This window comes from Lepidochelys kempii, chromosome 6 (assembly GCF_965140265.1).
Source record: "Lepidochelys kempii isolate rLepKem1 chromosome 6, rLepKem1.hap2, whole genome shotgun sequence".
Lineage (NCBI taxonomy): Eukaryota > Metazoa > Chordata > Testudines > Cheloniidae > Lepidochelys > Lepidochelys kempii.
The window spans coordinates 39,575,483-39,599,541 of record NC_133261.1 but is presented as its reverse complement, the minus strand read 5'-3'; the positions used below and the strand labels follow the sequence as shown (position 1 = coordinate 39,599,541).

The 24,059-nt window shown below is 41.4% G+C and overlaps 1 protein-coding gene across 15 annotated transcripts in view; it reads left to right on the top strand.

The window, feature by feature from the left end:
- PPFIBP2 (PPFIA binding protein 2) overlaps positions 1-24,059 on the top strand; it is a 217,809-nt gene that overhangs the window by 135,116 nt on the left and 58,634 nt on the right. For all 15 annotated transcript variants that reach the window (XM_073347678.1, XM_073347667.1, XM_073347677.1 and 12 more), the window contains 2 exons: positions 5,674-5,787; positions 23,785-23,916. In XM_073347678.1, coding sequence (XP_073203779.1) covers positions 5,674-5,787; positions 23,785-23,916 — 246 coding nt within the window. The remainder of the gene's footprint in view (positions 1-5,673; positions 5,788-23,784; positions 23,917-24,059) is intronic.

The following is a 24,059-nucleotide window of genomic DNA, read 5'->3' as shown; positions in this document are numbered from 1 at the left end:
AGAAACATTTACTGGCCATTGAATATAAAATTGCCATTGGATGTGAGGAAGGCTTACAGCTAACCAGGCTGGCCACCAGCTGGATTGATATTTGTATGTAACACAAAGATAGGAGAGACGAGAATGACTAAGCAAGAAGAAAAATCAAATCATAAATAGTGGACAAGTCAGTTGCCTTTATTCACAGCATTATGTAAAATCCACAAAACGGACACTGTAGTGTGACCAGATGTGGCAGGTCAAAGAGATTGCTCTGAGTTTGTGAGATTGTCCCAGTTGATTCTATGGAGAACATGGTTTTGTGCCAATTTCCATAATTGTCTGGGAACTGGATGTCTGGCTCTTGTGTCCAATTCTCTCCCGTCTTCCTGGGCTTCCACTTCCTCTGTTGTGATCCCACCTGCCACAAACACTCACTTTCTCTCTTCTTCAGTGCCAGACCCCTCCGCTGGTGTAAATCCATGGAAGTAAGTGGAGTTATTCTGACATATAGCATCTGACCCTCAGGATTTATGACTGAGTATGAGGATCCAGTTGCCCCACTCTCTTTTTCTATTATAGTTGTTCTTCCATGCATGAGAATATATAATGTGATCTGAGAAGTCCTATAGTTCTGTTGCTCAGCAGCATACTCTGAATTCAAAGGTGAGGTGATAGATCCAGTAGTCCTGTGGCTGTAGGGAGAATGTGGGGAACTTGAAACAGGAGAAATGAGGGAACTGGAAAGTTGGGATCAAGGGAAAGTTCCAGAGGGCAGGAAGAGGCACCCTCCGTAGTGGCATGGTTTCTCAACACACACTCCTTCCACGCTTCAGGTGACATGAGACTCTACAGCTGTCAAATTCTTCTCTACTCCATGAGTCGAAGCACAGCCAGACCTCAATATCACTGTATTCCCATTGCCCAATCCCTCTTCAGAAATATTTTAACATCTGGCTTTCCCAAATCTTGTTTCTCTGTCAAGAAGCAGAGAGAGCAGTAGGTTCTGTGATCATTGCTTGTCTTTGGTTTGTATCTGAGGTGTTTTACTTCATTAAAAATCTGAGGGGATGGGAGAATTTGGCAATGAATCCAGGAGAAAATAAGTCTGAAACAAGGTCCGTTTTTTTCAGGTTTCCTGTTTCCCAGTTTACAAGCCTCTTTCAAAAGCTCGGCCTGTATCCCACATGAATAAGTTTTATTCTTGGGAAAATAAAACTATGCACAAGATAAAATCAAGCTCCTTGAGTCTTTCTGAATATTTTCCTCCCTTCCTTTACTAGGCTGCACAGTAGCTGTTCTTAAAGCCCAAAGCAGAAGTCTTTCTAGATACGCAATCTTTATCTGTCCTTTTCCCTCTGCAAGTGACTCCTAGTCCATGTATCCATAATAGATGTGGGTTTATATTCTCTGTTATCTCAGTAATTAGCTTCTGTGAACGTGTTTTCTTTTGCATGTGTTTCTTATTCACACTTGCTTTAATTAACTGAGTGACGTTCTCATTACCAATATAAAATAAGCAGTAAACCTATAGTGAGACTTACTCTTTTGGCTTGGTTTGAATTTTAATTCCTGTCTAATTAGAACTGCCATTGGCAAAAGCCTTAGCAGTAAAACTTCTGTTAGAAACTTTGTTTAAAACCAAAAATGTTTGGTTCTAAGCATGGCTGAGACAGCTACTTGGGTCTGTCTACAAAGGAATTTAATGAAATTGCTTCAGAAATTTGTTCTGAATGCTCCCGAAAGCCAGGTCAAAGTTGGTTATTCAGCATATTAATCTCATTCACTTTCCCACCCTACCTCACAGTATTACCTGTTTGTGTTACAGTAGCACTCACAAGGACCCAACCAAGACTAGTGCCCCATTGTAAAAGACCACTGCTGCCCTAAAACGCTCAGTCTAAATCAGTGGTGTCCAAACTTCTTAGCCTGAGCCACAAAGGCGCCCACCCCCACTCCACCCCTGCCCCGCCTCTTCCAGCCCCATTCCGCCCCCTCCCCTGAGCGTGTCCTGCCCTCGCTCCTCCCCCTCCCACCCAGTGCCTCCTGCACACCTTGGAACAGCTGATCAGGATGGGTGAGAGGCCCTGGGAGTGAGGGGAAGGTACTGATCGGCGGGGCTGCCAGTGGGTGGGAAGCACTGGGTGGGGGAGGAGGAGCTGATCAGTAGGACTGCTGAGCACCCACCATTTTTTCCCTGTGGGTGCTCCAGCCCCAGAGCACCCACAAAGTTGGCGCCTATAGCCTCCGTGGTGCAGAGGACAAGGTGAGATGAGGGAGTGACTGGTGCACACTGCTCTCCTGCTATCCCTAGATGGTGTATGATCTCAGGGACCGTAGTCCATTGGCACAAGGTTAAGCAGCCTAGGCTGCTTAGAGCACTCCTAGTCCACACAAAGCGGCTGGAGATGAAGCAGTGGGAAAGGCAGTGCCTCCTACCTCTACCCTATACTGAGTGGGCTGACTCAAACACCTCTGCGTTAAACCTTTCAGAGTTAAATTCTCTCCCATCAAGCCTCACCACTGAGCAGTGCTTCTCGGTGTTGCCAAATGTGCAATATAGGTTAGAGATGCCACATCAGCCTTGACGTCTTGTTGTACCCCCAAGACAGTTTATGGGAGTTCATACAAGTGCTTCTTTTCTCCTGTATTGCCTAGTTTTTCAAAGTTATACCCTTTGGGATCTCAAACAGTAAACATGTGCAAAGCCAAGCAAGTGAGTTAAAAGACAAGGACTTTCTCTATACTCTATAGGCTTTAGTGGGTTTTGATGACTGAGGAGTGTAGTGTATGCGGGAACATTGCTCTATGTACAACCCAGTGATTCCTAGCGGGGCTGGCAGATGTGAGACCTAACAGAGGAGAAACAATGTCGTTTTAAGCTTCTAATGTGCCTCTTAGCTTAGCTATTGGAACATTCAGCACATGCTTCTAAAGCTGCTGGGATTTTATTAAATGCCTATGCAGGTCACCTTTTCCTTGGGGATTACAGTGTTTACCCAGTTACACCGTAATCCTTTAAATAGAACTTGAATTCTCTCTTATAGTGACAGCTGCAGGGAGCAAACTAAAAAGGAGGATTCTATACATTGGCCCTTTTTCTTCCTGTCCCATTATCTCCACTCACCACCTCCCTTCCCATCTGTCCCTTTACCTATCATCTTCATTTCATGGAAAAAATGGAAACCTAATTAAGTATTTAAGCAGCAGCAGCTTTCCCTATAGAACCCATATCTCTTGCTGGGTTCATGCTCGACTGAAGGTTTTGGAGATCCTCCTCAAGGACACCAGCTTATCTCAATTGATGTTATGCTGGAGCTGGGCATGACAGCAAAGGTAAGGTTGTGTTTAACAGGAGTTTAGAAGCCTGAAGTTACATCCTGTCTAAAGTAATAACCAGGGCTTAATAAATTCTAAGAATGAAGTGTTTGTAGCAAACTAAAGATCCAGGGCTGAAGGATTTATTCGCCCAGGATAGGGAAAGAGAGTCAAATTCTTGCTTATGGTAGCTGATACATATTGAACCACTTGACTCTATATGGTGAGGCTAAGGTGACCGGATGTCCTGATTTTGGGGTTTTTTTCTTACATAGGCTCCTATTACCCCCCCCAACCCCCGTCCCAGTTTTTCACATTTTCTGTCTGGTCACCCTAGATGAGGTGAGGCTACGAAATTAGGGATACAAATGCAGAAATCCTGATGTGGGACTATGTTTTAGCATAAAATTATTTCAGAAGATTTTAACCATGTTTCTGGCATGACACTCAAGCATTTGCTAGCTCTGCAACACATTCCCGCAATTCAGCAAAGACGTCATTCAGCAAGCTTGGCTGCAGATGCTCCTCTTGTCTGCCAGGGGCCACCATGTTGTGCCTGCTCTACATCAGCCAAGCAGCCTCTCCCAATGCTGGATCTGAACGGGAAAGGAGGACCTGGCAGTGGTGGCAGTGTGGGGAGAGAAGATCGGGGGGGGCCCAGTACTGCCCCCCCCCTCCCTTCCATGCCCCCAACTGCACTGAGTTTTGTGAAGCTCCCTGTCCTATCCCTGCTGTGGCTTGGGGCAGGGTCTGTTTACCATAAGTGGTTACATGCAAATTAATTGAAAATGTGGAAATTTACTTATTAAATTATTTGTTTTAAACACCGTGCTTCAAACAGCACAAAACTTGGCCACTCTGCACTTCACTTCTAAAGTGTTTAAATATCAGCATTGTTAAGGATGTGAGAAGGCCTGAAATTTAACTTCCAAAGATGCAGTGTGCATCTTTCACAATGCCTCATTCTGTGGAATCTCATTTATTCCTTTATAGCCACTTTTGGAAAGAGAGAGAAAACTTAAACAAAAATGAACTCGTCACACAAATTTCAGTCTGATTTTAATTATATTACTGCCAAGAAATTAGAAGTTAAATCTGCAATTTAATCCTTGCTATTTGTTTTTGCAGGGATTGTTGTGCATAAATTATGAGCTCTTTAAAGACTGTCATTTTTGTTCTATGTTTGTACAGCACCTAGCACAATGGGGTCCCAGTCCATGACTGGGTCTCTTACGGCTACCCAAATACTAATAATAACAATAATGAACAAATATATAAGATTATGCAGCATGGGCTGCATCACCTAGGCCAGGAGTCTCAAACATGCGGCAAGTGTTCAGAGAAGGGGTTGGAATGGGGGCAGGGAAGGGGTGGGAAGAGGCGGGGCAGGGGCAGGGCCTCACGGAAGGGATGAAGTGCGGGCGGGGCCCCAGCAGCGGGGGGTGGGGTCAATGGTGCGGCCCTCGGGCCAATGTACTAGTCCTCATGTGGCCCTCATGGCCATTTGAGTTTGAGACCCCGACCTAGGCCTACAGGGTGGATTTTCAAATTTCTGTAATGTTATGCTGAATAAATTTTTTGAGTTTTAATAAGTGTCTGAGTTAAGCTATTGGGCTTTTCTTATTACAGTTTACTCTTTTGTAAACCAGTTTGTACCACCATTCTTACAGTTCCTTAAGAGTATTACGAATTGTTTCCTTCACAACAATTCATCCCTTGTATTTCAGTTCTTTTGCATTCATGTTTTGGCTTGTGAAGCTTGGAAATTTTTGTGGAGTAGAGCTTTGTCAAGGCTAAAACATGCCTTTTACGTATTACATTCTTTTATAGCTTCAGAAAGCTTTATTGATAGGTAAATTGTTCTCAGGTTCTTGTAAGAAGTACTTTAATTGGTTAGTTTCCTGAAGAACAGTTTTATTGTTTATCCACTTTAAGGAGTGAAGTGCTAACAGAAGCTGAAATAACAATGCATCTTCTGATACCATTTAAAATATTAAGAGTATTCTGTTATTTTTTTAAAAAGAGACTGTTTACTGTACACATTGGTATATGATTTACTCAGGCTGCTTATACATAGTCTTCCAGAGATGATGTGTCTTCAGTGTTTTTTATTTTAAAACAAGTACAAGAAAGGTGACTGATGTTTTCCAAGCAAAGATATTGTGAGACAGGCTTTGAGGTAAGATTCAAAATTCCTGTTTGTTTTGCCAGAGGAAGATGATACATTACTCAGGACCGTGAAACTTTTAAGGACTTTCAGTGACAGACTGGATATAAAAATACGTTGTGTGCTGGACTGTTTGGTTAATAAAGTTAGCTGACATTTATTTACAGTAAGTTCAAAAGTGTTCTCCTTGCCTTGTTCTCAAATTACAGGTGAGTGTCCTCACAGATCAGGTGGAGGCCCAAGGAGAGAAAATCCGGGACCTAGAAGTCTGTCTTGAGGGGCATCAGCTGAAACTTAATGCTACTGAAGAAATGCTTCAACAGGTAAAGTCTATCATGGGAGGATTCTTATGCAATCTCTTTCAAGATGGAGGAACATGTATACATGCTTCTTAATCTGTAATGCCCTGAGTAAATGGACATAGAACAATTTTGTCTCCTTTTGTTGTGTCTGTTGCCTTGAACAATATTTTCATAATACATGTTTGTTTGCTTTCCTGGTGTACATGGATTTTACCCGTCTGTTGTATAACACTGTAAGCAGTAGGCATGTAAAATGAAACCACTGTATATTACTCAGAATACTCAAACAAATTAAGCTAGAAGAGGGCTGGAGAGATGGTTGAATAACTTGTTAGACCGGTTAAATATAATAACAAAATACCAGTTTCTGTTGGGGTTAATTATATAATGTGTATTGCTTTAAACTGTCTCCTGCTTTCATGTGATTTGGGTTGAAGTTGAATTTTAAACTCATTTGAGGTTGAAATTAATCAGGCTAACATTTTTTTCATTCATTTTTATAAGCTTTCTTTCTTTCTTTCTTTCTTTTTCTTTCTTTTTCTTTCTTTCTTTTTCTTTCTTTTTCTTTCTTTTTCTTTCTTTCTTTCTTTCTTTCTTTCTTTCTTTCTTTCTTCTCAAAGAAAGAGCTACTATATAAAGCTGTTTTTTCCTTACTTCTAACCATGTGCTTACAAAACCACAGTTCACTTTCAGTTTGCTGTTCAACTTAACCCATCCATGCCATTTCACAGCAGGGGATGAGGGAGTAGAATACACCGTATAGTTAAGCATTTCAGATAGCAATGACAGTTTCAGGGTGACAAAGGTTCTGAAGAAGTTGCTCTCTGCAATTTTCCATGCCTACCAACAAGAGGTACTGGAAATGCTGAGTGTCTACAGGTAATTTAGATTATAGATATTTAGGAAAAGAGTAGAGAATTTAAATAGATCTTAAAATCAAGGCTGTAGATTTGTAGGGAAAAATTAATTATTGGTGAGCTTATTTGTTTTGATCTTATCCAAGTGTTATATACACTTAGTTTTAGATAATATAAAATATGCATTACTTTAAATTATTACTGCATTGTCTTCATTTATATAGACATTCTCCATGTTTATGGTAATAGTGTTTCTGGTACATACATATTATGTAAACAGTGGCAGTCTATATATAGTAAAGTTAGATCATGTGTCACAATGACAATTTTCATATGCACCTCTTAGCCAACAGGATTTCTTGGTAGTATTAATGGTCCCAAACTTTTCAAGCTGGGGGAGGTTGGATTCCCCCATATAAACTGTGCTAGTTTTTGAAAAATGCCAATTTTAACACCTATGATTTTCTATTCAGAAAGTGAATCTCTAGAAAAGAATGGCAGCTATTTAGAACGTGAAACATCAGAAATAGAATAAAAGCATTCCTAATCAGAACTGAGAGGATTTTTTTTCTAGATCAGTGGGGGTGGAGTCCAGGTGCTGAGAGAGTGGGGCTTGGTGGGGTCGGGGGTCCAAGTGCAGCTGGTAGAGGCTCAGGGGGTGAGGGTCCAGGTGTGGGGGCTTGGCGAGGTGGTCCAGGTGCAGCAGGGGTGGGGCTCAGTGGGGTGGAGGTTCAAGTGCAGAGTGCTCAGGGGTGGGGGTCCTGATGCATGGGGGTTGGGCAGATGGGGGCAGCTCCCCATACAATGATCCTTCCACCTGCGGCTGGGGAGCAATGGGGGCAGCCAGGGGAGGTTCCTGGGAGTGAGTCTGACCCAGTCCCTGCCCCAGGAGGGGCCTGTGCAGGGAAAGAGGAAGTTTCTCTGCACCTGGTGCCCAGCGCACAGTAGGCAGCCCCGGCTGGGGCGTTCCCAGTCCTGCTTTTCCCTGGCTCCAGGAACACTTCAATAGTGAGCGAGAGAGACAGAAGCTTGCACGCACACCCAGTCACACCTTGGGAGGTGATAATTGATGACTCCCTGGCAGGGGTGCTGGAATGATTTTTATAGTGGAGGTGCTGAGAGCCATTGAACCAAACAGTAAACCCTGTAAATAATGGTTTACTAATTACAAATTACAAATAATTGAAGCTAGAGGATGTGGCAGCACCCCTAGTTCCAGCACCTGTGCTCTGTGGCTGCTCCTGATTCCCAAACCAGATGCGCCTGCTCAGGACCACTGCCTGGGAGGGGCACGTGAATCAATTATTCCACAGGGAAAGAGTAAAATCTGCCGGGGACGTTAGTTCTGCCCTTGCTCAGTGGTGCAGAATTCCCCCAAGAGTAAACATTATAGCTATTTAGCTCTTGGGTAAATTGAAGCACAGAGACTGTTAGACCCTGATTCTGCAATGTTACATGTCAGTGGACCCTAACATCTTCACAAAGCTCACTGCAGGATCAGGCCCCAAGGGATTTACCCAGGATCATACCACAAAGCAGTCAGAGAGACAGGAATAGATCGCAGGAGACCTGACTCCAAGTTTATTATTGAACTATTGCATGCAGTATTTGCTTCGTTTAAATTAAACCTACACATTCTACATGTGGTCTGCAATTCTGTTACCACTTCCATTGTTTCTGAGTGGAGTGAACAGTAAGGATAGGCATAAACTGGTGATTTATTTATTATTTTTTCAAACAGCATGTAGGACAGAAGTCTCTTTATGAATTAGGCATTACGAAATTTTATTTTCAGTTAAATTTTCCAGACACTGATTTGTTAATTTAGGCCCCAGTTGTGCAAAGATTTATATAAGTGCTAAACTTTAACTATTCAAGTTTTAGATTTTCAAAAGCATCTAAGGCAGTTAACAGTACAACTCCCCTTGCCATTCAGCGATACTTTGCTGTTATCTCCCTTAGGTGTATTTGAAAATACCAGCCTTAATTCATAGTTGGATTGCTCAGCTGCTGTATGTTGAACTGCATTGACTCTGTCTTAGGGTATGTCTACACTAACCGCTGGATCGGCAGGCAGCAATCAATCCAGCGGGGGCCGACTTATCGCGTCTAGTCTAGACATGATAAATCGACCCCCGAGTGCTCTCCTGTCGATTCCTGTACTCCACCGCCGTGAGAGGCGCAGGTGTAGTCGACTGGGAAGCAGCAGCAGTCGACTCACTGTAGTGAAGAGACTGCGGTGAGTAAGTCTAAGTACGTTGACTTCAGCTACGTTATTCACGCAGCTGAAGTTGCGTAGCTTAGATAGATACCCCAGTGTAGACCAGGGCTTAGTGAATCTCAGTTCACTTTCTCTTTCTTTGTTATGTTAAATAGTAAATGAAAAGGAAAAGAGCATTCCCCATGCTTGGAAAACCTTAGCATGTATTAATAGAACCAATCTAAGCCAAAATGCAATGTGTATCAATATGTTCATGGTTCTGAAAATAACAATAATGTATGTTGTTTCAGAATGTGCTCTGGCTTTTAAATTTTATTTTCTAACTGATAATACAATTTGAGTTTCTCCCAAAGTTACTTGTGCTCCAAAAGTGCTACACTTAGATGTTGTCTATTTTTTTATTGAGCTTGCTTAAGTATGGTTTAATGAAGTTGCTTTAATAAGATATCTGATTATATCACTGCAGCAACAGTATGTAATGCTACCCTGCAAAATACATACCAGCTGAACCCAGACGAGCAGAGACTTGCCCATGATATAAGGGCGGGGCTATTGGCTAGGATCTTTTTGGCTTATGATTTATGGGTGGTTATTTTGAACTCTGCTTTAAAGCTACAGTGCAAACACTTTACAAACAGTGGTTTAAAAATAAGCTACTCTTCATGTATTAATATTATGCAAAATTTCCTTCCGTTTCTTGTAGAGGATAACAAAGCAGAGTGTAGTGGAATGGCTCAGGTGCTGGAGAATAATTGGGCATGCGACTGGGTCAAGATCAACTTCTCATGTTTGCTTGAAGAAACTTGCAATGGTGGTTCTGCTTTTACTAGGGCTTGATTCATAGCCTAAGAGCTGTACCAGTGGTCAGTTTCAAAGTCCATTGAAGACAACAGGAGTCTTTGAATTGATTTCAGTGGGTTTTGGATCAACCCTTAAGTTTAGAAAACATGTATTCTGTCTTTTGAGGAATGAAGAAGAGGGTCATGGGTGTGATTGGGGTATTTTTCTTTTCTTTTCTTTTCTTTTTAAACCACTTAACATATAGGACCTTTCAAAAATCCATTGAAATCAGTGGAAAAATTTCTGTTGACTTTAGCACTTTGGATAGGCCCTAAATATACATCCCATTCTGACTGAGAAGAAATTCATCCTGAAGTGCTAAGAGTTGCTTAACATTTGTTTTGATGTGTGAGTTCAGTACTAGAGGTTCCTGAGTCTATCCGCTTTGTCAAAAATAAATAAATAGAAGAGAAGAGAGTTTTGGCAGTTCCAGTGCAGGTCTTTGTTTTAGACAAAGCTTTAGTCCATAACTAGATAGATAAACATTTGGTATTTATATTGTCCATGTATAGTTAAATTATAAAGGGTGAGGCAAGGTGCTGAGTCTCTGCTCTGACTCACTATTGAAGATTGTCTATTGTCTAATTAGCCTTGGAAGGACTATCCAAGATTGACCAAGTGAATGAGTACAAACAAGGCTGTGGTAAACTTAATCTTCCAAGAGCAAGAAGGGCTTGATTCCTCAGGGCTAGTCTTGGTTTTCAGCATGTTGTGCTCCTCCCTCATATCAGTCCCAACTCCTAGCCATGCTTGGGCCATTTGATTTCACCTGTCCTCCATAGCTGTCCTGCATTTGGCATATGATCAGCAATAGTCAATCCAGAGGACTCCGTGTAGTTTGTTCAGATAGCCCCCATAACATTATGACAAGAGGTGTTTCCCATGAGGTCTATTGCCAAAAAGTCTTGGATCAGTCAGAGTGTCTTCAGGACACTGTCGCTTAAGAATATAAATAGAAAATAAAGATTTGAACACAAATAGGTCTGTATTTATGTCTCTTCTCCTCTTGGGGTGAGATTCTGGCCAAACCACTTCATAGGTTTAAGAAGCAGGGGGAGGATGTTTGGAACTCTGTCCTCGCTTGTGTCTCTGAAAGGGCTGGCCAGGATACCATTGGAGAGCATGGTTCCCTCCACAGGCTCTAGGGGCTTAAAAAATGCAGGGAGAAATGGTGCAAGGGCAGCAACTTGTGTGTGTGTGAGATGCACTGTAGCCTGTGATTATTTCATTCTTGCTCTCATCTTTCCTGTATATGAGTGGGCCAGATTTCGATCTGAGTTACAATAGTGTAAATCTGAAATAACTCTTCACCTCATGGAGGTTTTGCTACCCGGAAAGGGTCATACTGTCAACTTTCAATTACCCAAGATACCAGAATGCAAACAAGTTTCAACACTTCTTTACAATTTGCAGCAAGTACTTGCAGTAGCTGGCTTGGTGTGAGAGTTTTAAGTGGTGATATATTCTGTGCTTTTTTGGTTGTTAGTAAGTTTATAGTAGCAAACTGGCTAATCATGTCGCTATTTGCATAGGTGAGCATTGCACATCTTTTGCTAGTTTACATTTAATGTAGGTACTGCTCTATTCTACACACATATATGCAAAGACTATTCAAATAGTCGGAGTATTGGTAAGTTCAGTGCTTTCCACTTGCTTGGCTATATAATGTGCAAATGGTGAATCAGAGAGCTGTAATTCGCTGTCTGCTGCTGTTTGCACTATTTCATGGAGATTACACATGTACGTTGCTCTCAGCTGTGTTTTGAGTTAAGCGAATATCTTATTTCTACCACAGCTGACACACAGCACTTGAAAAGTGCAGTCCTCATTAGTGGTGGTTCTTGCTGAATTTTGCTAACCAGGTAGGTCTCTAACCATTTTATTTCAAAACTGCTTTAAGTAAAGATGGAAAGTACAAAGTGATTCTTCAGCAGAGTATTTCACACCGTGTGTTTGTGCAGAATAGTTTTTCTTACCTAACTGAGAATCTTCTCTATGATTTCTCTATTAATGTATCGCATGACTTTCCTCCTGTTCCTACGGGCTACTGAATAGCCTGGACCTTACTATACTTACTTCATTTTGGGCTAAAGAGACACTCTGCAGAGGCCTTTTTTCTAAATTATCCTATTTCATTTAAAACCTTCTTATAACAACTTTATAAGATCGTCTTATAACAACAGTCCTTTTCCAAGCCAGCTAAATCTGTTGTGCGAATTTGAAAGTGAGCAATAGCACATGCCCAAATTTAATTGGAATTATTAAAAGGCATGTTTTAATATGAAAATCAAAAATGCTAATTTATACACTGTACTCTGAGCATTTCAGACATAAATCTGCATTTAGAAATAGGATGCATGTTTTAGGATTGCTGTGCACTGATCTGAGTGGTGTACATAATGTAACAGCTTGTGCATGGCTTTTCTTTATAACAATTCTGCTCTGAAATAATATTTGTCTTAGTTTTTAAGAGGTAAAAGTCACTTTTTAAACAAGTTACTTTGTTAACCAGTTAAAAGAAATACTAATTACATTTTAGAAACAAGACATCTTTGTAGAATATGTTCTATTTTTGCATTGGACTTTGGCTTTTTAAAGATCCTCCTAAAACCTCTGTAGCCCAAATTACCATTCTGCATTTCATGTATTATCCTTTTTTACTTGGAAACCAACAACACAAATTTGTATTTTCTTTTCTTACAACTGCATATTTATTCAAGCTGGTTTCAAATTGCATTTATACCACTGAAATACTCTATAATTTCTCTGTAACAAAATGGGTTATATTCTGCTGCTGAACTATTTACTAGAAGCATCTGCTAGAAGATTAAAGTAATTGCTTACAGATGTTATTCATTTCAAGAACTTTAAACTGCACTTTCTATCAAACCAAAAGTTACAGACTTTCTAGATGCAGGACAGAGCCTCAGCTGGTGTAAAACAGTCACTTATCACGTTGAATAGCACCTTATTGCTCAAACAGAACATTAAAACCAACATGGGACTACTGAATGGATAAGATGTACTGCTCTACATGAGCAGCTGTGGCAAAATCTTTCATAAAGGAGTACTATGCAGTGTAGTCTAAGGAAAGATCTTGTATTGCATTGATGCACAAGTTTTTGATACAGAATTTTTTTTTAAAGTGGTGTTCCCGCTGTATAATGGTCCTTAACAATAATAAAGAAACTTAAAACTGATGTCAAACTCAAAAAGTACTCTAAACATTTCATTTAAACAGTAAGTGTAGTCTGTCAAACTAAGGTTTATATATGGGAGCCAAAGTGCAACAGTTGCTTCGGACCTGGTGCTCTAGCCTTTTTAAAATGTTGATTACTTCATACCAAGTTCACAATAACATACAAAGCTACATAAGAACGGCCATATGGGTCAGACCAATGGTCCGTCTAGCCCAGAGTTGGGCAAACTACGGGCCGCATCTGGCCTGCCGGACCGTCCTGCCTGGCCCCTCCCCCACTATCCTCCCTCCCCCGCAGCCTGAGCGCACTGCGCTGCCAGCGCTCTGGCCCGCCGCTTTTGCCGGGCAGCGCGGTGGCGTGGCTGGCTCTGGCATGGTAAGGGGGTGGGGAGCAGGGGGTCCCGGGGCTGCAGTCAGGGAGTGTGGGGGGGTTGGATGGGTCAGAGGTTCGGGGGGGGCAGTCAGGGGACGGGGGTGTGGATAGGGGTTGGGGCAGTCAGGGGATGGGGAGAAGGAGGGGTTCGATAGGGGGTGGGATCCAAGGGGGCAGTTAGGGGCAGGGGTCCCAGGACAAGGAACAGAGGGGTTGGATGGGTCAGGGATTCTGAGGGGGGCAGTCAGGGGGCGGGAAGTGGGAGGGGGCAGATGGGGGCAGGGGCCAGGCTGTTTGGGGAAGTACAGCCTTCCCTACCTGGCCCTCCATATAGTTTTGCAACCCCGATGTGGCCTTAAGGCCAAAAAGTTTGCCCACCCTGATCTAGCCCAATATCCTGTCGTCCGACAGTGATCGGTGCCAGATGCTTCAGAGGGAATGAAGGAAACAAGGCAATTATCAAGTGATCCATCCTGTTGTCTAGTCTCAGCTTCTGGCAGTCAGAGGTTTAAGGATACCCAGAGCATGGGGTTGCATCCCTGACCATCTTGGCTACTAGCCATTGATGGATCTATCCTCCATGAGCCTAATTCTTTTTTAAACCCAGTTATATGTTTGGCCTTCACCACATGCTGTGGCAACAAGTTCCACAGGTTGACTGTGCACAAAAAGTACCTCCTTATGTTTGTTTTTAAACTGCTGCCTATTAATTTCATCGGGTAACCTCAGTTCTTGGGTTATGCAAAGGGGTAAAAACACTTCCCTCTTCAGTTTCTCCACACCATCCATGATTTTGTATACCTCTTTCTGCATCCCCCCATTAGTTGTCTCTTTTCTAAACTGAACAGTCCCAGGGCTTGTCTACAAATACTGCATAGCAGCACAGCTGCACCACTGTAGCACTTAGTGAAGAAACTAAGCTTCTCCCATTGGCATAGGTATTCCACCTCCCCGAGAGGTGGCAGCTATGTTGATGGAGGAAACTGTCAGGGGATAAGTCGATATAACTGCATTGCTCAGGGGTGTGGGTTTTTCACACTCCTGAACCATATAGTTATACTGACATATATCTGTAGTGGAGACTAAGCCCCAGACTTTTTAATCTTTCCTTATATAGAAGCTGTTCCATATCTCTAATCATTTTTATTGCACCCCTCTGTACTTTTTCTAATTCTAATCTCTCTCTTTATGTTTTGTTTTTTTGAGATGGGGCAACCAGTACTGCATGAAGTGTTCAAGGTGTGGGCGTATCATGGATTTATATTGTGGCACTGTGATATTTTCTGTCTTACTATCTATCCCTTTCAATAATTCCTGACATTCTGTTAGCTTTTTTGGACTGCTGCTGCACATTGAGTAGATTTTTTTAGAGAATTAGCTATGATGATTCGAAGATCTCGTTCTTGAGTGGTCACAGCTAATTTGGAGCCCATCATTTTGTATGAATAGATAGGATTATGCTTTCCAGTATGCATTACTTTGCACATATCAACATTCATGTTTAACTGCCATTTTGTCATCCAGTCTCGAGAGATCCCTTTGTAAGATCCCTTTCCAGTCAGCTTTGGGTCTTAACTATCTTGAGTAATTTTGTGTCATCTGCAGACTTTGCCACCTCACTGTTTACCCACTTTTCCTGACCATTTATAAAAATGTTGAACAGCACAGGTCCCAGTACAGATCCTTGTGGACCCTGCTATTTCCTTCATTCTATTGTTTAAACTGAACTTTGATTTCTACCCTTTGTTTCTATCCTTTTAATCCATGATTTACTAATCCATGAGGCGACCCTCCCTCTTATCCCATGACTGCTTAGTTTGCTTAACGGCCTTTGGTGTGTGTCCTTATCAAAGGCTTTCTGAAAGTCGAACTATACTATATGAATTGGACCTCCCTTGTCCACATGCTTGCTGACACCCTCAAAGAATTATAATAGATTGGTGAGGCACAGTTTCTCTTTATAAAAGATGTGTTGACTCTTCCCCAACATATCATGTTCATTTATGTGTCTGATAATTCTGTTCTTTACTGTGGTTTCAACCAGTTTACCCAGTATTGAAGTTATTTATTACTGCATCTAATTTCCAGGATCGCCTCTAGAGCCTTTAAAGAAAATCTCCATTGTATCAGATGTCCTCAAGTCTTCTGGTACAGAGCCTGATTTAAGTGATAGATTATATACTGCAGTTAATAGTTTTGCAGTTTCATATATGAGTTCCTTCAAAACTCTTGGGGAATACAGCTGGTCTTGCTGACTTATTATAGTTAAATTTATCAGTTTGTCTAAAAACTCCTTTATTGACACCTCAGTCTGAGACCGTCCTCAGATTTGTCACCTAAAAAGAATAGCTCAGGGGTGGGAATCTCCCTCATATCCTGTGCAGTGAAGAGTGATGTAAAGAGTTCATTTAGCTTCTCTTCAGTGGGTTTTTCTTCCTTCCTCGATTGTCCAGTGTCCCCACTGAATGTTTGGCAGGCTTCCTGCTTCTGGTGTACTTAAAAGTTAACAGCAAATTTTTTTGTATGTCTTTTGCTGGTTGCTCTTCAGTTCTTTTTTTTGGCCTTCCTAATTATGCTTTTACACTTGACTTCATAGAGTTTATACTCCTTTCTATTTTTCACAATAGGATTTGACTTCTAGTTTTTAAAGGATGACTTTTTGCCTCTAACCACCTCTTTTACTTTGCTGATTAGCCATGGTGGCATGTTTTTGGTCCTCTTACTTGTTTTGATTTGTGTTATACATTTAGTTTGAGCCTCTATTACGGTGTTTTAAAATGGTTTCCATGCAGCTTGCAGGCATTTCACTTTTGTGACTGTTCCTTTTAATTTCCATTTAACAAGCTTCCTCATTGTTGTGTAGTTCCCCTTTTGAAGTTAAAATTCTAATTTAAAGTTACAATAGTAAAGCCTGCTCCAGTTTGGGGTGATATATACCTCTGGATAGTGATCCTTTACAAGATGCTGTAGCTGTGGTCCTTTATCCTTGCTTTCCAGAAGGACTGAAACATGAAAAACGTGTAAGGATGACTTTTATGTTTTATACATTATAAAGTTTTTGACTCTCAGTTTTGAAAATAGCATTTGTGGTGTAAAAAGCAGTCACTACTGAAATGATATATTGAGTGATTCTTGGAACCAGGTTTCTGAACAACATTACATCAATAAAATATTAAACAATAAATACTGAGACAAAAGAGGAAATAATCAGATGTAATTCAATGAAGTAATTCAGCAGCAGACAGATGCAACACTTTCAGGGCTGCATAGGCAGAGGCATAAAACACGCTGTTCCTCTTCTGTTTATTTTCCTGACTGTGCCCAAATACCCTTAGCAATGTCAGCAGGAATGGGCACAACTATGGGAAAAGTAGGTGGTTTAGATAATTGCTGCTGCAGCACAAATGACAGCCAATTACTGTTTTTAATCCAGACCGTATTCTCCACCAGATTAAAACAATGTTGAGGTGTATTAAATTTGGGGTTCTAAATAAATAATGACTGTATAACTTCAAAATTTTTGTTTGCTTTAGTTTTTCAAAATCTTTCCTTGGCTGTAAACCATATTAAACACACACAATAATTTTGAACCAGATTCTGATCTCAATAACATCAGTTTAGATCCAGAGCAGTTATGCTGACTTCAGTGAAATTCCTCTGGATTTACCTCATGTAAATGAAATCAGAGTCTAGCCCCCTTTCTTTAGTACCCTATTTGAGATTTTGGGTAAAATTTTCAAAATATGCCTATGTGCTTTAGGAGCTGACATTCAATTTTAAAGGTTACTTAGACACTTAAGACTCATTGACTTTCAAGCAGGTTTAGGCTCCTAAAAGTATACATCACTCTGGAAAATGGGTCAGAGGTGGAGCTAAGTACCTTAGGTTTCAGAGTAGCAGCCGTGTTAGTCTGTATCCGCAAAAAGAACAGGAGTACTTGTGGCACCTTAGAGACTAACAAATTTATTTGAGCATAAGCTTTCGTGAGCTACAGCTCACTTCATCGCTACACTACGAGGACTCCCAGCTATCTTCGAGACACCACTGACTTCCTGAAGAAACTACAATCCATCAGTGTTCTTCCACAAAACACCATCCTGGCCCCAATGGGTGTAGAAGCCCTCTACACCAACATTCCACACAAAGATGGACTACAAGCCATCAGGAACAGTATCCCCGATAATGTCACAGCAAACCTGGTGGCTGAACTTTGTGACTTTGTCCTCACACATAACTATTTCACATTTGGGGACAATATATACCTTCAAATCAGCAGCACTGCAATGGGTACCCGCATGGCCCCACAGTATGCCAACATTTTTATGGCTGACTTAGAACAACGCTTCCTCAGCTCTCGTCCCCTAAAGCCCCTACTCTACTTGCGCTACATTGATGACATCATCATCATCTGGACCCATGGAAAAGAAGCCCTTGAGCAATTCCACCATGATTTCAACTATTTCCATCCCACCATCAACCTCAGCCTAGACCAATCCACACAAGCAGTCCATTTCCTGGACACTACTGTGCTAATAAGCAATGGTCACATAAACACCACCCTATACAGGAAACCTACTGACCGCTATACTTACCTACAAGCCTCCAGCTTCCATCCAGGACACATCACACGATCCATTGTATACAGCCAAGCTCTAAGATACAACCGCATTTGCTACAATCCCTCTAACAGAGACAAACACCTACAAGATCTCTATCAAGCATTCTTAAAACTACAGTACCTACCTGCTGAAGTGAAAAAACAGATTGACAGAGCCAGAAGAGTACCCAGAAGTCACCTACTACAGGACAAGCCCAACAAAGAAAATAACAGAACGCCACTAGCTGTCACCTTCAGCCCCCAACTAAAATCTCTCCAGCGCATCATCAAAGATCTACAACCTATCCTGAAAAATGATCCCTCACTCTCACAGATCTTGGGAGATAGACCAATCCTCGCTTACAGACAGCCCCCCAACCTAAAGCAAATACTCTCCAGCAACCACACACCACACAACAAAAACACTAACCCAGGAACCTATCCTTGCAACAAAGCCTGATGCCAACTCTGTCCACATATTTATTCAAGTGACACCATCATAGGACCTAATCACATTAGCCACGCCATCAGGGGCTCATTCACCTGCACGTCTACCAATGTGATATATGCCATCATGTGCCAGCAATGCCCCTCTGCCATGTACATTGGCCAGACCAGACAGTCTCTATGCAAAAGAATAAATGGACACAAATCTGACATCAGGAATCATAACATTCAAAAATCAGTAGGAGAACGCTTCAACCTCTCTGGCCACTCAGTAACAGATTTAAAGGTGGCAATTTTGTAACAGAAAAGCTTCAAAAGCAGACTCCAATGAGAAACTGCTGAGCTTCAATTAATATGCAAACTAGATACCATTAACTTGGGTTTGAATAGAGACTGGGAGTGGCTGGGTCATTACACATATTGACAGGTTTCAGAGTAACAGCCGTGTTAGTCTGTATTCGCAAAAAGAAAAGGAGGACTTGTGGCACCTTAGAGACTAACCAATTTATTAGAGCATAAGCTTTCGTGAGCTACAGCTCACTTCCTCAGATGCATATCGTGGAAACTGCCTTAAGATAGCGACCTTCATGTCTGTGATCGCGTGACCAGAGAGATTGAAGTGTTCTCCGACTGGTTTATGAATGTTATAATTCTTGACATCTGATTTGTGTCCATTTATTCTTTTACGTAGAGACTGTCCAGTTTGACCAATGTACATGGCAGAGGGGCATTGCTGGCACATGATGGCATATATCACATTGGTGGATGTGCAGGTGAACGAGCCTCTGATAGTGTGGCTGATGTTATTAGGCCCTGTGATGGTGTCCCCTGAATAGATATGTGGGCACAGTTGGCAACGGGCTTTGTTGCAAGGATAAGTTCCTGGGTTAGTGGTTCTTGGTTGTTGGTGGTTGTATTTGCTTCAGGTTGCGGGGCTGTCTGTAGGCAAGGACTGGCCTGTCTCCCAAGATTTGTGAGAGTGTTGGGTCATCCTTTAGGATAGGTTGTAGATCCTTAATAATGCGTTGGAGGGGTTTTAGTTGGGGGCTGAAGGTGACGGCTAGTGGCGTTCTGTTATTTTCTTTGTTAGGCCTGTCCTGTAGTAGGTAACTTCTGGGAACTCTTCTGGCTCTATCAATCTGTTTCTTTACTTCTGCAGGTGGGTATTGTAGTTGTAAGAAAGCTTGACAGAGATCTTGTAGGTGTTTGTCTCTGTCTGAGGGGTTGGAGCAAATGCGGTTGTATCGCAGAGCTTGGCTGTAGACGATGGATCGTGTGGTGTGGTCAGGGTGAAAGCTGGAGGCATGCAGGTAGGAATAGCGGTCAGTAGGTTTCCGGTATAGGGTGGTATTTATGTGACCATTGTTTATTAGCACTGTAGTGTCCAGGAAGTGGATCTCTTGTGTGGACTGGACCAGGCTGAGGTTGGTGGTGGGATGGAAATTGTTGAAATCATGGTGGAATTCCTCAAGGGCTTCTTTTCCATGGGTCCAGATGATGAAGATGTCATCAATATAGCGCAAGTAGAGTAGGGGCTTTAGGGGACGAGAGCTGAGGAAGCGTTGTTCTAAATCAGCCATAAAAATGTTGGCATACTGTGGGGCCATGCGGGTACCCATAGCAGTGCCGCTGATCTGAAGGTATACATTGTCCCCAAATGTGAAGTAGTTATGGGTAAGGACAAAGTCACAAAGTTCAGCCACCAGGTTAGCCGTGACATTATCGGGGATAGTGTTCTTGACGGCTTGTAGTCCATCTTTGTGTGGAATGTTGGTGTAGAGGGCTTCTACATCCATAGTGGCCAGGATGGTGTTATCAGGAAGATCACCGATGGATTGTAGTTTCCTCAGGAAGTCAGTGGTGTCTCGAAGGTAGCTGGGAGTGCTGGTAGCGTAGGGCCTGAGGAGGGAGTCTACATAGCCAGACAATCCTGCTGTCAGGGTGCCAATGCCTGAGATGATGGGGTGCCCAGGATTTCCAGGTTTATGGATCTTGGGTAGTAGATAGAATATCCCAGGTCGGGGTTCCAGGGGTGTGTCTGTGCGGATTTGATCTTGTGCTTTTTCAGGAAGTTTCTTGAGCAAATGCTGTAGTTGCTTTTGGTAACTCTCAGTGGGATCAGAGGGTAATGGCTTGTAGAAACTCGTGTTGGAGAGCTGCCGAGCAGCCTCTTGTTCATATTCCGACCTACACATATTGAATTTATTTCCACATGTTAAGTATCCTCACACCTTCTTGTCAACTGTCTAAATAGGCCATCTTGATTATCACTACAAAAGTTTTTTTTTCTTCTGCTGATAATTGCTCATTTTAATTAATTAGCCTCTTACAGTTTGTATGGCAAATTCCACCTTCTCTGTATGTGTGTATAATATATCTTCTTCCTATATGTTCCATTCAATGCATCCAATGAAGTGGGCTGTAGCCCACGAAAGCTTATGCTCTAATAAATTTGTTAGTCTCTAAGGTGCCACAAGTACCTCCTGTTTTTTAAGTACGTTAGGTGCTTTTGAAAATTATATTCTTTGTCATCTTATTTTCTTGTCTTTGACTGCCATGGAAATTGAAAAGTGCGAGGAGATAAATCTTGTTTTCCAAACACGACGCGAGACTGGTATGAGAATCACTTTTGCTATTTCTATCCAAAGCATGCCATGCTCTACCATAGATTTCTAATACTTCAGAAAATAAACTCAGCTCACTTGCTTAAGCAAAAGCCTTGGCCAAATGTTTCTAGTTTAGTATGTGGCTCAGTTTAGATATTGTCTTCTGTGCTGGATTCCAACTAGATCACATCACTTTCCATTCAACGTTGTTCACTTTGCAGCATGCGTTCTCTTCCAAAATTAACAGTTGCTACAATGTGCAAAGAAAACTTTCAAGGTGCATTTCACATGATAGGAAAGAAGTTGACTGTCTCTGTTAACGCAGCAATAGAAGTGGATTTCTCAGGCCTTTTATAGGATTCCATGTTGGGAAAGTATATTTTGCTGAATAATGCATTATAAAAAGCTTTGTTAATCTAAATCACTGCATCGTAATATTAAAATCAATCTCTGTCTGGGTAAGTGTTCTGGAATTCAGGCACTCAGCCACAGGACTGCAGAAAACTCTATGAAAAGATTTTATCTGATATCCTGTTTTCTATTGTGTCATCTGAAGATTTGTGTAGGATTATGTGCTTGTGCTTAATTCAGCCTCCACATACTCCAGCTTGGTGTCTTGGCCATGAAATAGCTCAGCCACAAACATTCTCCTGAAAAAAATATTCTCTAGTAGTTTATATGGAAGAACATTTAGGAAAAATAGCTGCAAAATTCATTGACATCCTTGGAAGGATACACACAGTGGAGGGGGTAGAAAAGGTTGCTTTCCTCTTACACTTGCAGTCAAGTTGTTTGTTTTGCTATTGCAGAAAAATCAATCTCTTTTCAGCTATTTTCTTCTTCATAGAGCATTCTGTTGAACTTGAAAATGTTTTCACTCTAATATTTTATAAATCTGTCACAATTCCAGTAATAACATATATAATAGTTATTTTTTCCAACAGTAATAAATGCTTATTTCAAACTTGTCTGCAATGCCACATGTTTTTTAAATTATAGACCGCGAGTGCATAAGAACGGCCATGCTGAGTCAGACCAGTGGTCCATCTAGCCCAGTATCCTATCTTCTTACAGTGGCCAATGCCAGGTGCTTCAGACGATTAAATGAACAGTCCAGGGAAATTATCAAGTATTCCCTGTCGTCCAGTCCCATCTCCTGGCAGTTGGAGGTTTAGGGACACCATGGGGTTGCATTCCTGACCATCTTGGCTAATTGCCATTGATGGACCTATTCTCTGTGGATTTAGCTAATTCTTTTGGCCTTCATCATGTGCCATGGCAGCAAGTTCCTCAGCTTGACTGTGCATTGTGGGAAAAAATGCATCCTTATGTTTGCTTTAAGCTTGCTGCTTATTAATCTCATCAGGTGACCCTTAGTTCTTGTGTTATGTGAAGGAGTTAATAGTGTTTCCCTATTCACTTTCTCCACATCATTCATGAATTTGTAGACCTTTCTCTTTTTTGGTAGACCCCTCCCGCCCTCTTGGTCATCTCTTTTCTAAACTGAGCAGTCCCAGTCTTTTTAACCTCGTATAGATGATGATCTATACCTGTAATCATTTCTGTTACCCATCTCTGCAAATTTTCTAATTGTAATATATCTTTTTTGAGATCGGGTGACCAGAACAGTATGCAGTATCCAAGTGTGTGCACACCACAGATTTATATAGGGGCATTATTTTCTGTCTTATTATCTATCCCTTTCCTAATGATTCCTAACATTCTGTTAGCTTTTTTGACTGGCGCTGCACATTGAGTGGATATTTTCAGAGAACTTGCCACGATAACTCCCAGATCTCGAGTCGTAACAGCTAATTTAGAACCCGTCATTTTGTATGTATAGTTCGGATTATGTTTTTCAATGTACATTACTTGCACTTATCAATATTGAATTTCATTTTCCATTTTGTTGTCCAATCACTCAGTTTTACGAGATCCCTGTGTAACTCTTTGTGGTCTGCTTTGGACTTAACTATCTTGAGTAATTTAGTATCATCTGCAAACTTTGCCACCTCAGTGTTCACCCTGTTTTCTAAATCTTTAATTCATATGTTCTACGGGACTGGACCTAGTACAGCTCCTCTGGGGACCCTGCTATTTACCTCTCTCCAACTGTGAAAACTGACCATTTATTCCTACCCTTTGTATTCTATCTTTTAACCAGTTACTGATCCATGAGTGGCTTTTCCCTCTTATCCCATGACAGCTTACTTTATTTAAGAACCTTTGATGAGGGACCTCATCAAAGGCTTACTTAAAGTCCAAGTACATTATATCAACTAGATCACTGTTGTCCTCATGCTTTTTGACTGTCTCAAACATTTTTAATAGTTTGATACATGATTTCCCTTTACAAAAGCTGTGTTGACTCTTCCCTAACATATAGTATTTATTTATGTCTGATAGTTCTGTGGTTTACTATAGTTTCAACCTATTTTTCTGGTACTGAAGTTAGGCCTACCGGCCTGCAATTGCCAGGATCGCCTCTGAAGCCCTTTTTTAGCTACTCTCTAACCATCTGGTACAGAGTCTGATTTAAGTGATAGGTTACATACCTCAGATGTTAGTTCTGCAATTTCATATTTGAATTTCTTCAGAACTCTTGGGTCCTTATTACTGTTTAATTCCTGTTTATTTTTTAAAAAATCCTTAAAAGTAAAATCTATTACTGTTTACAGTAATTAAAAAAACTTTAAATTATACTTTTGAGTGAATGTGGCTCTTAAATAAGATATAGAGTCATCTTGAATCTGTACTGAAAGTGTAAACTCCTTGGGCAGGGACTTTTGTCCACATAAATGTTAGTATTACATTAGTTCACTGCTAGTGTTTTATACAAATAATAGTAATTAGGGGGGAAACTCTGCTGTTCTTTCAGGAGCTGCTAAGTCGAACGTCACTAGAGACTCAGAAACTAGATCTAATGGCAGAGGTTTCAGACCTGAAGATTAAGTTGGTTGGCATGGAAAAGGAACAGAGTGAATATGAAGAGAAGCAGAACAAAGCTGAGGTGAGTCTCAGTTAGTTCCTTGTTTACTTTCTGATGCTCAGTCTCATGCATGTACGTTATACTGTAGTTCTGAGAAGCACTTGAGCTGAAATACGTGTGCAACAGCTGCCTCCCGCTTACAGAGCACTGTCTGTACCTTTGGT